The 13,582-nt window shown below is 49.3% G+C and overlaps 1 protein-coding gene and 1 long non-coding RNA gene across 4 annotated transcripts in view; both read right to left on the bottom strand.

Moving 5' to 3' along the window:
- Positions 1–400: 400 nt before the first annotated feature.
- LRFN5 (leucine rich repeat and fibronectin type III domain containing 5) overlaps positions 401–13,582 on the bottom strand; it is a 69,648-nt gene continuing 56,466 nt past the window's right edge. Inside the window, exons 3-4 of one of the 3 annotated variants that reach the window (XM_053377665.1) lie at positions 6,489–7,264; positions 401–881 (exon numbers count right to left, since the gene is read on the bottom strand). In XM_053377665.1, coding sequence (XP_053233640.1) covers positions 760–881; positions 6,489–7,264 — 898 coding nt within the window. In that variant the 3' untranslated portion in view covers positions 401–759. Of the gene's footprint in view, positions 882–5,638; positions 7,265–13,582 lie in introns of those variants that run through there. The other 2 variants (XM_053377579.1, XM_053377487.1) reach the window with 2 other exon arrangements.
- Positions 1,354–2,153, bottom strand: LOC128408971 (uncharacterized). Its single transcript, XR_008329170.1, has 2 exons — positions 1,940–2,153; positions 1,354–1,909 (listed from the first exon to the last, which is right to left on the bottom strand). It is a non-coding gene; the product is annotated as an uncharacterized LOC128408971 (long non-coding RNA).

Raw genomic sequence — 13,582 nt, 5'->3', positions numbered from 1 at the left:
AATGGGGAGGAGGGAGAGTCATGACCCCCCCTTGAGCTCCTTTGAGGAAAAGGTGGGATGTGCACGATGGCCACCAGACTTTCCACACCACTGTGTTCCCTCCCAAAATCTGCCCCACTGACTCAACACGATCTTCCTGGAAAGGGTCTCGTGACCCCTGGCCCCCCCTGCCAGACCCTTTTACTGAACAAGGAAAGAGCTTCATTTACGGCTGGGAAGGAGCTGGATTCAGAAGATGACACACTGAATTCTGTTCCAGCCTCGGTGAGCGGGGAGTGAGCTGGACCTTCTCCCAGCCCCCCTGGAAGCAGCTCCAAGATGTTGCAGGATGTGTCTCAAAGACTCCCCTGCCCACCCACCCGCCCTCCCTGCTCCTGTCAATGAACCAGTGGGGAAACGCTCATATTAAAACATTTATTTCCAGGGGTGGTGTGACATAATGGAGAACCAGTCGTACGGTCTGTGAATTCAACCACCACCAACCAGCAACCACGAAGAGGAAGAGCGGAGGCCATGCTGGGCCCAGATCCCTCTCCCTGTTAATTCTTTGCTGTACAAAAGAAAAATAAAGTCCTGAAGGCCAGAAGAAGACACTTGCAATGCCTGGGCAGGGTTTCCTGGGGGTGGGGCAAAAGGGGGGGGGAGACAGGGGAGACCATCCATCCCTCCAGCATCTCCAGTCTCCGTGGGTTCCCAGCGCAGGCCTGAGGCACCGGGGGTGTGACGTCCCTGCTGGTGGCGCAGAATTTGGCCCTATTCTCAGTCTCCGGTGAGTTGAAACCGAATGGATTTTTGTCGGGTGCAAACGTGGGCGGCCACGTTTTCAGGAGGAGGAAGAGGAGGAGGAGGGTGGCAAGCACTCTTCAGGCTGCTGCCAGCTTCTGTGTGGTGGAAAGAGAAACAGAGAGAGAGAGAGAGAGAGAGATCTATAACGCCCGGCTTGGCTCAGCTCCTCAACCAAAGCAGAACCAACCTGGAAGGGGAGAACTTCCACCAGCTCCCTCCCTCCCTGCCGCCCACCTGCCCATCTAAGCATCTTCACTCAGGAAAGATGGAGCCCGGCCTCCACAACGCCCCACTCCCAGGAGGACTCCAGACCCAGGAAAGAAAAGGCTTCGGCACACAGTGCCTGGCTGAACTGTGGAACTCACTGCCACTAGAGGCAGAGATGGCCAGAAACCTAGATGGCCTTACAAGAGGATGAGACAAATTCCTGGGAGAGGAGAGGTCTTTCCATGGTTGAGAGACGTGTGGCTCTGCTCTGTCTTCACAGCTGGAGGCCAGTTGCTGGGAACCAGAGGAGGGGAGAAAGTGCTCTTGCGCTTGAATCTTCCATGAATGTGCCTCAGCATCTTTTCAAGCCACCTCTGGCTCCTGTGGGAGGGAGTTCTGTTGGATCAGGCCAGTGGTCCATCTGCTCCAGCCTCCTGTTCTCACCGGGGCCAGCCAGATGCCCCCATGGGGACCCAGCAAGCAGAACAGGAGCACCAGAGCAACTCTCCCTTCCTGGGCCTTCCAGAGCCTTTTCCTCCTCCAAGAATTCCCTTTTGTCTAGTTCTCTCTTCAAGCCATCCAGGCTGGTGGCCCTCACGGCCTCCTGTGGCAGGGAGTTCCACAGTCTAACTCCACACCACATGGAGGACTTTATCTGTCCTGCATCTTCCAACCTTCAGCCTCCTTGGATGTCCTCAAGTTCTAGTGTTGTGTGTGAGAGAAGGGACCTTCTCTCTATCCCCTTTCTCTGCGCCAAGCATGATTTTACAAACTCCTGTCCTGCTCCCTCTGGTTTGCCTTTCCTCTCACGGAGCAGCCCCAAATGTTGCCACCTTTCCTCATAGGAGATTCACTCATGGGCGGTTTCCCATTGGCACTTGGTTGGCCGCTACAAGAAGATTTCAGTGGTGGTGGCCTGACTCTGGCATTCTCTTCGCAGGGAGACAGATGAGAACATTCAAAGAGTCCTGCTGGATCAGGCCAGTGCTCCATCTGGTCCAGCTTCCGGTTCTCACATAGGCCAGCCAGATGCCTCCATGGGAAACCGGCAAGCAGGATTCAAGCCCCGCCACAACTCTTCCCTCCTTCCCTTCCAGCAACTGGGGTTCAGAAGCATCACTGCTCCCAACTGTGGAGGAAAGGCATCGGCCCCTGGGGCGAGGAGCATCCTGATGCTCTTCCATGAATGTGCCTCATCCTCTTTTCAAGCCATCTCTGCCTCCTGTGGCAGGGAGTTCCGCAGTTCATCCTTGCACTGCATGAAGAACTAGATGTCTTTCCAGCTGTGGTGAGCTGGAAGCCAAGGCGTTCTATAATTAGCCTTTTAGCTATAGCTGCTAAAAAAAACCCAGGTCCTGTTATATGTGGTTTTCTATTGATTCTTAAATGTTTTCTCCTTCCCAGGCTGTTTGCACCTAGTTCTGCACCAGCCCTTTTATCATGTTGGCTCCAGCCAGATTTATGGCCTCCCTGCATTTCATTCTTGGAAGCTGCCTTGAAGGCAGGCTGGCGAAGAGCAGGAAAAGCCAAGCATTGGGACACAGGAAAGGACTTCTGCTGCTGCTGCTGCTCAGAGGAGAGAGAGCTCCTTTTTTAAGATTGTTTTTATTTTTTATCTATGCCATTTTAAATTGTTGTTGAGATTAATGTTGTATTTTTAGTTTTAGATTGTATGATTTATGTGGAAATTGCTTTCTATTTGGTTGTGTACCTTTTGATGTGTTTTATTGATTGCTTATGACTTTTGTTATGTTATGTAATTATGTGCCGTATTTTTCGCTCTATAAGATGCACCCGGACATAAGACACGCCTAGTTTTTAGAGAAGGAAAACAAGAAAAAAAATATTCTGAATCAAATGTTGTTGAAGAGGCTTTGCGCAGCAATCCCTCTTGCTGTTCTGGCTTCAGCGATAGCTGCGCAGCCTGCATTCGCTCCATAAGATGCGCACACATCTCCCCTTACTTTTTAGGAGGGAAAAAGTGAGTCTTATAGAGCAAAAAATACGGTGAACCTTGTCATGATGTAAGCCGCCTTGAGCATTGTTTTAACTATGGAAAGCCGACATACAAATAAAATGATGATGATGAATAACCCAGTTTGGTCGTAATGCCAAACCATTGCTTAGCAGAATGGGAGCCAGGCAGCACTGAGTCGGTCCCTGCCTGTCTCCTGTCCCCCAAATGAGTTTGGAAGCATCTGCCTCATGCTTTGAACTAACCGCAGTTTATCGTGATGCATGAAAATGGCAAGCCACAGTTTGCTGGGAAAGTTCAGCACCAAACCATTGTTTCTGATTCCAACCCGCCAGCGCCAAGCAGGATGGCCCAGAAGGCGGAAGAGAAAGGGAAGCTCTCGTCCCTGTGGAGAAACGTCCGGCACGTGAGGTGGGGGGGGGGGGTGGAGAGAGCATCACAAAATATATGGCCCACGATGTGCTCAGGGTAAACGATGACCTAAAGAACGTATGTGCATTTTGCAAAGTTGATGCATTTTTAAAAATCTGCCTATTTAGCTTAGAATGTGTGCTTTTAACTGTGAATTTTATTCCTTCTGCTTTTCTACGAACTTAAGAATTGTGGAGTTGGAAGGGACAGTGGCGGAGGAACCCTCTCCGGCACCCGGGGCGGCGCAGCCCATATGGACTGTGCATGTGTGGGCATCCCACACATGCGCACTCTGTACGGAATGTCGCACATGTGCTGTGCATATGGGCTGCCGCTCGCGTGCGGTGGCTGTATGGGCGCCGTGCGTGAGCGGCACCCCTATGGACGCCATGCAAGCGGCAGCCCATATGGACTGCGCATGTGCAGCAACTGTATGGGATGCCACGCATGCTCAGTCCATACGGGATGCCGCTGGCGCACGTTGGCTGTACGGGCTGCCGCTTGCACAGTGACCATACAGGCTGCCGCGCAAGTGGCATCCCGTATGGACAGCATGTGAGCGACGCCCATATGGACTGCGCACACCCTCTACAGCTGGGGGGAGGCAGGGGCCATCTTGTCACCCCTCCCAAAGTGATACCCGGGGAGGCCCGCCCCCTCCGCTGCCCCCTTCCTACGCCCCTGGGAAGGGACGTCTAGTCCAACCCCCACTTGCTTTTAATGTTGCTTTTTTATTTTAATGTATCTTTTGCATTCTGTTAAAGCATATTTTATGTGCTTTGCAAACAGCTAGTACCTTTGTTTTCAGGAAAGCTGCACGCACATTTTGTTAAAAATAACAATGGCGCACATTCACACACGTCGTTCTTTGTGCACAGAGTAAGGCAGCCTTTAGTCTAGCAAAACGGGATCAACGTCTCCTCGGGCGAGTTACTTACTACGAGAATTACTTTTCAACTATTGTCTTTGTGACGTTTTTAGCTTTCTGCATTCCCTCTGTGTCGTTTAAATTTGCATGTGGGAATAATAATAATAATAATGTTGCAAGCTGCTTTGGGTGGACTTGGCCAGAGAAGTGACTTTTTAAAATGCCATTCACGGAGCCTTGAGTCCATATCAGGGGGAATAATAAATATAAAGGGGGGAATAAATAAAATATAAAATTAATAGAGAAAAAAAGAGAGTTGGGGGGAGGGGAGGCTTTACAAGCCAGAGCAGCTGCCTCTGGAGGGAGAAAAGGCAAGAGAGGCTCATCTTCCTTCCCCACCAGATTCACCCTTAGCAAGGAGAACAGCTCACTGGGGCCCCAAAGTAACCCCAAAGGAAGGACCCAGAAACCAGGCAAGGCCAAGGGAAGCACCCAGGGGTGGGGTGGGGGGTGATGTGAGTACTTGTGGGGCATTCATCTCTGAATTGGCACAGGCACACTTTGAGTTTCAGTTGTATTTTTTCTTTTCCCCACACAAGTTCTCAAAACGGACAACCAAGCGAGCCCATTTTTTCATATGCATTAATTCTATCACGGAAGAAATGAAGAAGGGATCTTAATGCAATTGTGAAATCACGCCCAGATCCCTCTTTGCACCGCGACTGAGTGCATGGAATTCCTTCCCTGGGATCCATCGGCAACCTGGGGCAAAAAGCGTGCAGCCAAACAGTGAGCAGCTTCTAGGATTCGTCCAGGAGAAGAAGGGATCGATCCAGCACCGGGGCAACTCCAGAAACAAGATTAAGCCATTTGGAACCCCAAGAAGGAATTTGCAGGAGCCTGGAGAGATCTCCCAGGCGAGCATCGCAGAGGTCTTATGGCTGCTCTGTTTTGGGGTGTTATAACTGCTTTTTATCGGTAATAGGGCATTGCAACAGGCCGTCTTCTATGCCTGGAAAGCTGACTCATAGCCTTGCACAAATAGAAGGAACAAAAGAGCAAAATTGGCACAAATATAAAAGCTGCTGACTCAGCCTGGAGAAATCTCCCTGCCGCCAAGAAGACCCACGGAAAGCAAGGCTGGCCGGCCTGCAGCACTGCTGACCCACTTTCTCTGGGGCTAGAGACCCCAGACTCCTGCTCACTGCTACCGAGAGAGAGATGGACAGGCTCTCTGACCAGACAACCTCTGCCCATTGGGCAGCCTGGCCAGGGGGCAGGGGCAGACACCTCCTCCTTCCCCCTGTCCCCATTGGCCACCCGGATAGGGCGCCCCCAGCATCCCTGAACCAAGGAGGGTCATTCCAAGGGCATCGCCCGGCCACACCGGCTGAAGGTATTGAAGGAATATTTTATTTTACACAATGTAGCAACACAGAGTTGATGGGTTTTGTACAGCGTTGGCCCAGAAAGGAAGGCAGGACCAAAGTCACGGGGGAAAGAGGGCAGAAAAGACACTCGGCTCGATTTAGAAATGCTCCCTCTCCCTTTTTTGTCTACTGATCCATCAGAAAAGCAGCCTTCCGTTGGCACAGAGGAACGAGCAACGAGGCCCTTCTACAAGCGGCTCTTTCTTCCCCCCAGGCCAAGGCTCCTTCTCTCTTTCCTGGGTCCTCGATCGGCTAGGGTGGGACCCGGGTGCCAATCCTAGCAGAGGCGGAGACCCCGCTCGGCTTTTGTGCTTTCCCCTTAAATCTTTGTTTCCTCGCCAATATTTCCCTCCGGTTGTTAGATTAAACGGAAACCCCAAGAGAGAAAAGGTGGTGTGAAGGGGCACTCCACAGTGGTCCACGGCCGGCTCTGGGCGGAGAGGCGAGAGGGGCAGGAGAAAGCCAGCCACTGCCCCCACCCGGAGACGAGTTCTTGGACAGTGTTTGGAGGGCGGGGGAACCCTCCGTCCTTTTTTAGGACTGGCAAAATAAAAAAAGAAAAGCCACACACCCCCAGCCGCTCACACCGTGCTTTCCAATATCCACTCCGAACTGGAGAAAGTTGCTTGACCACTATCCGCCTCGGAGGAGTCTGTCTGCAAGAGCATCCCATTCATGGACAGGCTCCGCTTAGACCAAAATCCGCCCGGGTTCGGGGAGTTAAGGTAACAGTGGTATTCCATGATCTCTCCGTTCAGGGAGTACCTGCGCTTGGCGCGGGACGGGTCGGCGGGCAAGGTGAGGAACTTACTTGGCTTGGCTGGCGCTCTCTTGTAGGTGGGGGCCGCCCCCGGGGAAGAGTCCGCCGGCCGGGCGGCCAGCTGCAGCGCCGTGGAGTTGTTGCGGTTCGTGTTCTGCGACTCGAGGCCGCCAGACGCGGAGGAGCAGGAGGCGCCTTCGCCGGGGACGGCGTCGTGGCTGCCGGACTTTGGCGTGGGCTTGCGCTTCAGCTTTTGGGAAGCGGGGGGCCCCGGAGTCCACGTGGGCGGCAGGGCGGAGGTAGCACCGGCCCCGGCAGAAGCGGAGCAGGAGTCCTGGCCGGGAAAGGCGTCCACCGGCCTCGCCGAGCCCTCACCGCCTACCTTGCAGCACTGCAGGCTCTCCTCGCGCCCCATGGCCTGCTTGGAGCCCGACGGCGGCAGGGCAGCGCCGGCGCCGCCAAACCCAGGCTGCTGGGCCTGCTGGGCCCCGTTGGTCTGGGAGTAAACGTTGCTGACCTTGGCGGCCTTGGGGTGTCCGCCGTTGTTGCACACCTTGTAGCGGATCATGAGGATGATGATGAAGACCAGCACAGAGGCCACGATGATGCCCCCGATGATGATGATCATGGTGCCCCCCAGGAACTGGGACTGCATGAAGTGGCAGCGCACGTAGTCCTGCTCCGTCGTGAACTGGATGCAGCCCACCACGCGGGTGGCCGTCAGGGAGGTGATGCCGTCGTCGTAGATGGCCAGGACGCACAGGTCGTAGACCGTCCCCGCCGCCAGGTTGTTGACCAGGAAGGTCTTGCTCGTGGGAGGGATCATTCTGCGGAGGGACAGAAAGAAAAAAGGCGTCACTGGGCTGGACTGGGAGGACCAACCTCACAATCTTAGAAGAGCTATATAAAGGTAAAGGGACTCCTGACCATTAGGTCCATTCATAGAATCATAGAATCGTAGAATCATAGAATCGTAGAGTTGGAAGAGACCACAAGGGCCATCGAGTCCAACCCCCTGCCAAGCAGGAAACACCATCAGAGCACTCCTGACATATGGTTGTCAAGCCTCTGCTTAAAGACCTCCAAAGAAGGAGACTCCACCACACTCCTTGGCAGCAAATTCCACTGTCGAACAGCTCTACTGTCAGGAAGTTCTTCCTAATGTTTAGGTGGAATCTTCTTTCTTGCGGACAACTCTGGGGTTGCGCGCTCATCTCGCTCTATAGGTCAAGGGAGCTGGTGTTTCTCCACAGACAGCTCCTGGGTCATGTGGCCAGTATGACAAAGCCGCTTCTGGCGAACCAGAGCAGTGCACGGAAATGCCGTTTACCTTCCCACTGGAGTGGTACCTATTTATCTACTTGCACTGATGTGCTTTCAAACTGCTAGGTTGGCAGGAGCAGGGACTGAGCAACGGGAGCTCACCCCATCGCGGGGATTCGAACCGCCGACCTTCTGAATGGCAAGCCCTAGGCTCTGTGATTTAGACCACAGCGCCACCCGCGTCCCAGAAGAGCTATATAGGTGGTTGAGATAGATAGATATATATATATACACATATACACACACATATATATACATATGCATATACATATATATATATATATATATATATATATATATATATATATATATTCCAGTAGCACCTTAGAGACCAACTAAGTTTGTTCTTGGTATAAGCTTTCCTGTGCATGCACACTTCTTCAGATACATTCAGATGCACATGGAAGCGTATACCAAGAACAAACTTAGTTGGTCTCTAAGGTGCTACTGGACAATTATTTTAATTTTTTGATATATTTTGACTGCGTCAGACCAACATGGCTACCTACCTGAATCTATATAGCTGGTATTTAATGCCAACTAAACTTGCCAAAATGTATAAGATAAAAAATAAGGAATGTTGGAAATGTGAAGAAAAGGAAGGAAATTTCTATCATATGTGGTGGACTTGAAGTAAAGTCAAAGTCTTCTGGGAAATGATATATAATGAGTTAAAGAAAATGTACAAAAGTACATTTGCTAAAAAACCAGAAACATCTTTACTGGGCCTAGTAGGGGAAGAAATTACAAAGAGACCAAGAATAGTTTATGCATGCAACCACAACAGCAAGGACTCTATTAGCCCCCAAACGGAACCAACCGGAATGAGCAACGATTGAAGACTGGCGGGTGAAGATGATGGAATATTGAAAACTGGCAAAGCTGAAAATCCGAAACCAGTGTGATGAAGCTTTCCCAAAAGACTGGAGTCAATTTAGACAATATTTGAAGGGTGATTGCAGACAATTAACAACCCTGGCAAGATTGACTTAAGAAGACTTGTAATGTTTATGATTTATACCTTTTTATATTTATTTAAAATGTAAAAATGGAAATGGATGAAATGCAGGGAGGAAGAGGTACAAATGTGATGAAATAGATAGGAATTATGGTAACCACAAATCAGGCCATTGGCCCATCTTGCCCAGAACCCTGTTCTCACAGCCAGGGGCCTGTTGTGGGCAGCCCAAAGTCAGGATTCGAACACAAGAGCCCTCTCCCCTCCTGAGGTTTACAGTAACTGGGATTCAGAAGCATGGCTGCCTCTGGCTGTGGAGGCAGAGCTGAGCAGAGTAGATAACAATCAAGGATTTTTTCAAAAATATATATTAAAAATTGGATATTTTTTATTTATATAGTTTTGTAAAAAAAAAATTGAATTTTTTTTTTTAAAAATGCTTTTGGAGGGAAAATCTTTCTAAATATTTTCTATTGAAGTTACATTGGAGTCCAAAGGCTATTCATCAGGAAAGAAGGGTTTGTTTAAGTTTTTCATGTGTGCTAAGGTTTTTTAATAAAAAAAAATTGTTGAACCACATCAGTTAACAAACATGGATACATATGCTATAATGTTATTGTTTTAGTTAAATAGATGGTTTAAATTGTTATGAAGGAAATGGTTATTTTTCTCCTTCCAGTAAAGTACAGCAGAAAAGTTCTCCAAATATAAACACTTCACTTATTCAACCTCACAGTAATTTCATAATTATCAGTCTTTGTATTTCTGATAGTAGAACCAAATCCGTAAATTTTTGATAGAACTGTAGAAACTACTCTGAAAATTTATTAGTCCAAAAACGAAACCTTCATCTGGTTGTAAATATTAAGATGATACCAGCAAGAAAGAGTCTTTCTGTAAAAAAAAAAATGATTTAAATCAGGTCTTACTGACTAGTCATTTAAATCGCGATTTAAATCGGTTTTGGTCTGAAGCCAAAGAAGAGAAGGCTGAGTTTAAGGCAGAAGCAAAGCCTTCTCTCATCTGTACTGGACAAGGGCAAGGAAATGGGCGCAATGAAGACCTGATATTGCAGCCGAGACCCTGAAGGATATTGCCCTATTGGGAAAACTAAGGAAAAGGGACATGAGAAGCTAAGAAGAACCTGCTGGATCAGACCATCTAGTCCAGCCTCCTCTTCTCACGGAGGCCACAGATGCCTCTTCTGGGAAGCCAGCAAGCAGATTTCAAGCACAAGAGCAACTCTCCCTCCCGGTGGTTTCTGGAAAGTGATAATCAGAGAAGCTGCTGCCTTTGACCGTGGAGGAAGAGCACTGTCTAGCCATCCTGGCTGGGAGTCATTGATAGTCTTATATCCCTCATGAATTTGCCCAAGCCTCATTAATAGCCATCTAGGTTGGTGGCCAGGGCCGTCTTTACCTGGGGGTGCAAGGGGTGCGGGGCACCCGGGCGCCAAATTCTGGGGGGCGCCAAATGTATACCTAGCGTCAAATATTCCCGACAATTCAAGAAACAAAAGCAGTTATTTCTGCTGCGTCGTTGTTACAGGTGAGAGATTTTCCTTCCCCCAAAATAGCTCAACAACTTTAAGTTTGCCCCCCTAAAAATTTGGGGTAGCTAAACTAAATTTGGGGGCGCTGGGCAGATCTTTGCACCCCGGTGGCACATATGCTAAAGATGGCCTTGTTGGTGAGCATTGCTCCTTCCCTCCAGTGGCAGTGAGTTCCGTAGTTTAACTATGAACTGCATGAAGGAGGATCAAATCTCTCCACATTCATTCATTGGGTGTCCACGAGGTCTAGTGTCTCCTCACAATTAAAAAGCCCCGAACACAATCACCTTTCTTCATAGAGAAGCTGCTCCAGCCCCTCAATCATTTCGGAAGCCCTGTTCTCATCCCTTTCATTTTTATCCAAGTAGGACTAATTCAGCCAGCTAGCCCTTGTGATTATCTAATGCTTATTAGATGGATTTCCCCTAAAATGATTTCTGAACTTTGAATTTTATTGTTATTCATGTTTTTATATTTTATTTGGGCCCATCACCTCCTGGCAAATAGAAGGGGAAGAAATGGAGGCAGTGAGAGATGTTACTTTCTTGGGCTCCATGATCACTGCAGATGGGGACAGCAGTCACGAAATTAAAAGACGCCTGCTCCTTGGGAGAAAGGCGATGGCAAACCTAGACAGCATCTTAAAAAGCAGAGACATCACCTTGCCAACAATGCTCCGTATAGTAAAAGCTGTGGTTTTCCCAGTAGTGATGTATGGAAGTGAGAGCTGGACCATCAAGAAGGCTGATCGCCGAAGAATGGATGCTTTTGAATTATGGTGCTGGAGGAGACTCTTGAGAGTCCCATGGACTGCAAGAAGAACAAACATGTCCATTCTTAAGGAAATCAGCCCTGAGTGCTCACTGGAAGGATAGATCGTGAAGCTGAGGCTCCAATACTTTGGCCACCTCATGAGAAGAGAAGACTCCCTGGAAAAGACCCTGATGTTGGGAAAGATGGAGGGCACAAGGAGAAGGGGACGACAGAGGACGAGATGGTTGGATAGTGTCTTTGAAGCTACCAGCATGAGTCTGACCAAACTGCGGGAGGCAGTGGAAGACAGGAGTGCCTGGCGTGCTCTGGTCCAGGGGGTCACAAAAAGTCAGACACGACTAAACGGCTAAACAACAACAACAATATTTTATTTTATGCTGCTTTTACCATTAAGTGTTTTAAATTTGTTGCTAGCCGCCCTGAGCCCGGTTTTTGAACCGGGAAGTGCGGGGTATAAATAAAAATGTATTATTATTATTATTATTATTATTATTATTATTATTATTATTATCATCATCATCATCATCATTATTATCATCCTTTTTGACGCGAGGCACCCAGAACTGCACGCAGGACTCCAGATGCAGTTGCACCATAGATCTGGGCAAAGGCATTAGGATACTGGCAGTCTTGCTTCCCATTTCTTTCCTAATTATCCCTAGCATGGAATTTGCCTTTTCCATGGCTGCTGCACACGGGCTCAGCAATTTCATACCTGTTTGGCTTGATTTTATTTCATTTGCAAGCAAGGAGGAGCATGACCTGGAAGCCCCCTCAGTCCACGAGCGAATAAGGCCAGTACAGTGACTCAGGGCCTGCAAATACTTTCAGTTCCTTTCCCTGGACATAAGGGGGCCCACGTTTTGCATCCCCGTCTAGTCTAACCTCAATATCTATGCCAGAAATAGTTCCAGTTGCTGCATTTGACGCATCCACCCACCTGTGGTTTATTTCCTCGGGTTTTGTTTCTTGTCTGTCCTTGTTCAACAGCGATCCATCATTCTATTTATTTAGTTATTAAAAATATGTATATACCTCTGCATGGTAAAAATCGTAGCAGAGCAGTTTACAGCAATATAAAACCGTGCAGCTGGCGGTTACATGGGGACTCTGCAAATTGTCAGCCTATCCTGTATGATCAGGCCATGTTTTGCAGTATTTGGTATAACCTTCGCAGAAACAATTCAACAGATGTTATTTAAGAAGAAGACAAAGGAAAGAAACAAACGCTTCTTGCTGTGCCAGGGAGAGTCAAACAACGGATAAGGAAGACTCGGAAGCAGCACCAGGGGACACGGAAAGGGGCGCCCCCAAACTCAGAGCACCGAAGTCAGGAAGACGGCAAGAGCTGTGAGCAAAGAGAAATGGCCTGTCCTGCTCCCTGCATAACACGGGATTTGTTCTCTTTTTGAACGTAAGCCATTGAACCTCCAGCATACCCTCCAACACTCCTCAAATGAAAATAGGGACATTTCTCACTTCCCTCCACCTGACCCTCCTCCCCCCTTTTTTGCCTGTATCCCCCACCATCACAGAGCACTTCCCCCACCAACGGGACGCAGCACTCGTGCCCTCCCTACTCCTGAGAAAAGCCCTGAATCCCAATTTTATTTTATTGCATTCTTTGGTAGATTTACAAAAAGGAAAAAGGCATACCAATATATGCATTTTAGAGAGGGGCGAGATTAGATGCAGGCGCACAATGCATATATTTTTTTAAAAACCTAAGACTCCTCCAACTCCGCTCTGCTCCCCCGTTCTTCCTGCCCAGGGTGGCCTTGCCCTCTGCCTGCCCCCCACAACCAGGGGGTCACGTGGGGCTGGGCCTGGCCAGCCGCAGCCTCTCCTTGCCCGCTCACCAGCCGCCGCCAAGAGATGCCCAAGGGATGCTCCTTATCGGCTGCTGCTCAGGACAAACCTCCCCCCTCAGCCTCCCCCCTGAGATCAGGGGCGGCAGCACCAGCTGGTGGTGGCCAAAATGACATTTCAGGATCAAACCCAAAGCCAGGAGGGCTTTCATAATTCCTGGGAAATCGGGAGACTTGGAGGGTATGCTACAGGCAGAGCCTCATAAGACAAGGCCAACGTTCTCAATGTTTAAAGTTACACTGTAAACCAGAGGTTCCCAAATGTTTGGGTGCCATCGCCCCCCCCCCCCCCGTTCCATAAATTCATCCCCAGTTCCCCCTTCCTTATAAAAACCATTATCCAGAAGAGCAGTTTGCAGGACTCACTAAGGAAGATGGTACGGCAATTCAAATCAGCAACCAAATAACTGCACTTTTGTTCAAACCCCAATTAATACTACTCACTTCAATGAAGTCTACAAAGCAGATGAACTGCATCTGGTGCTGACAGACACCTCCAGCGTGTCCCCCGGTGCCCCCTCACCTCTTGGCACCCCCCTAGGGAATCCCTTTCCCCACCCACTTTGGGAACCACTCTTGTTATCCAGCTTGGAGACTCCGTGATGCTTGTCCCTAGCAAAAGATGAAGCCACATTCTGCCTCCCACCTGGAACAGGTTGGGAGGCCTGGA

The sequence above is a fragment of the Podarcis raffonei genome, chromosome 1 (assembly GCF_027172205.1).
Source record: "Podarcis raffonei isolate rPodRaf1 chromosome 1, rPodRaf1.pri, whole genome shotgun sequence".
Classification (NCBI taxonomy): domain Eukaryota; kingdom Metazoa; phylum Chordata; class Lepidosauria; order Squamata; family Lacertidae; genus Podarcis; species Podarcis raffonei.
This window is presented reverse-complemented; position numbering and strand designations above follow the sequence as displayed.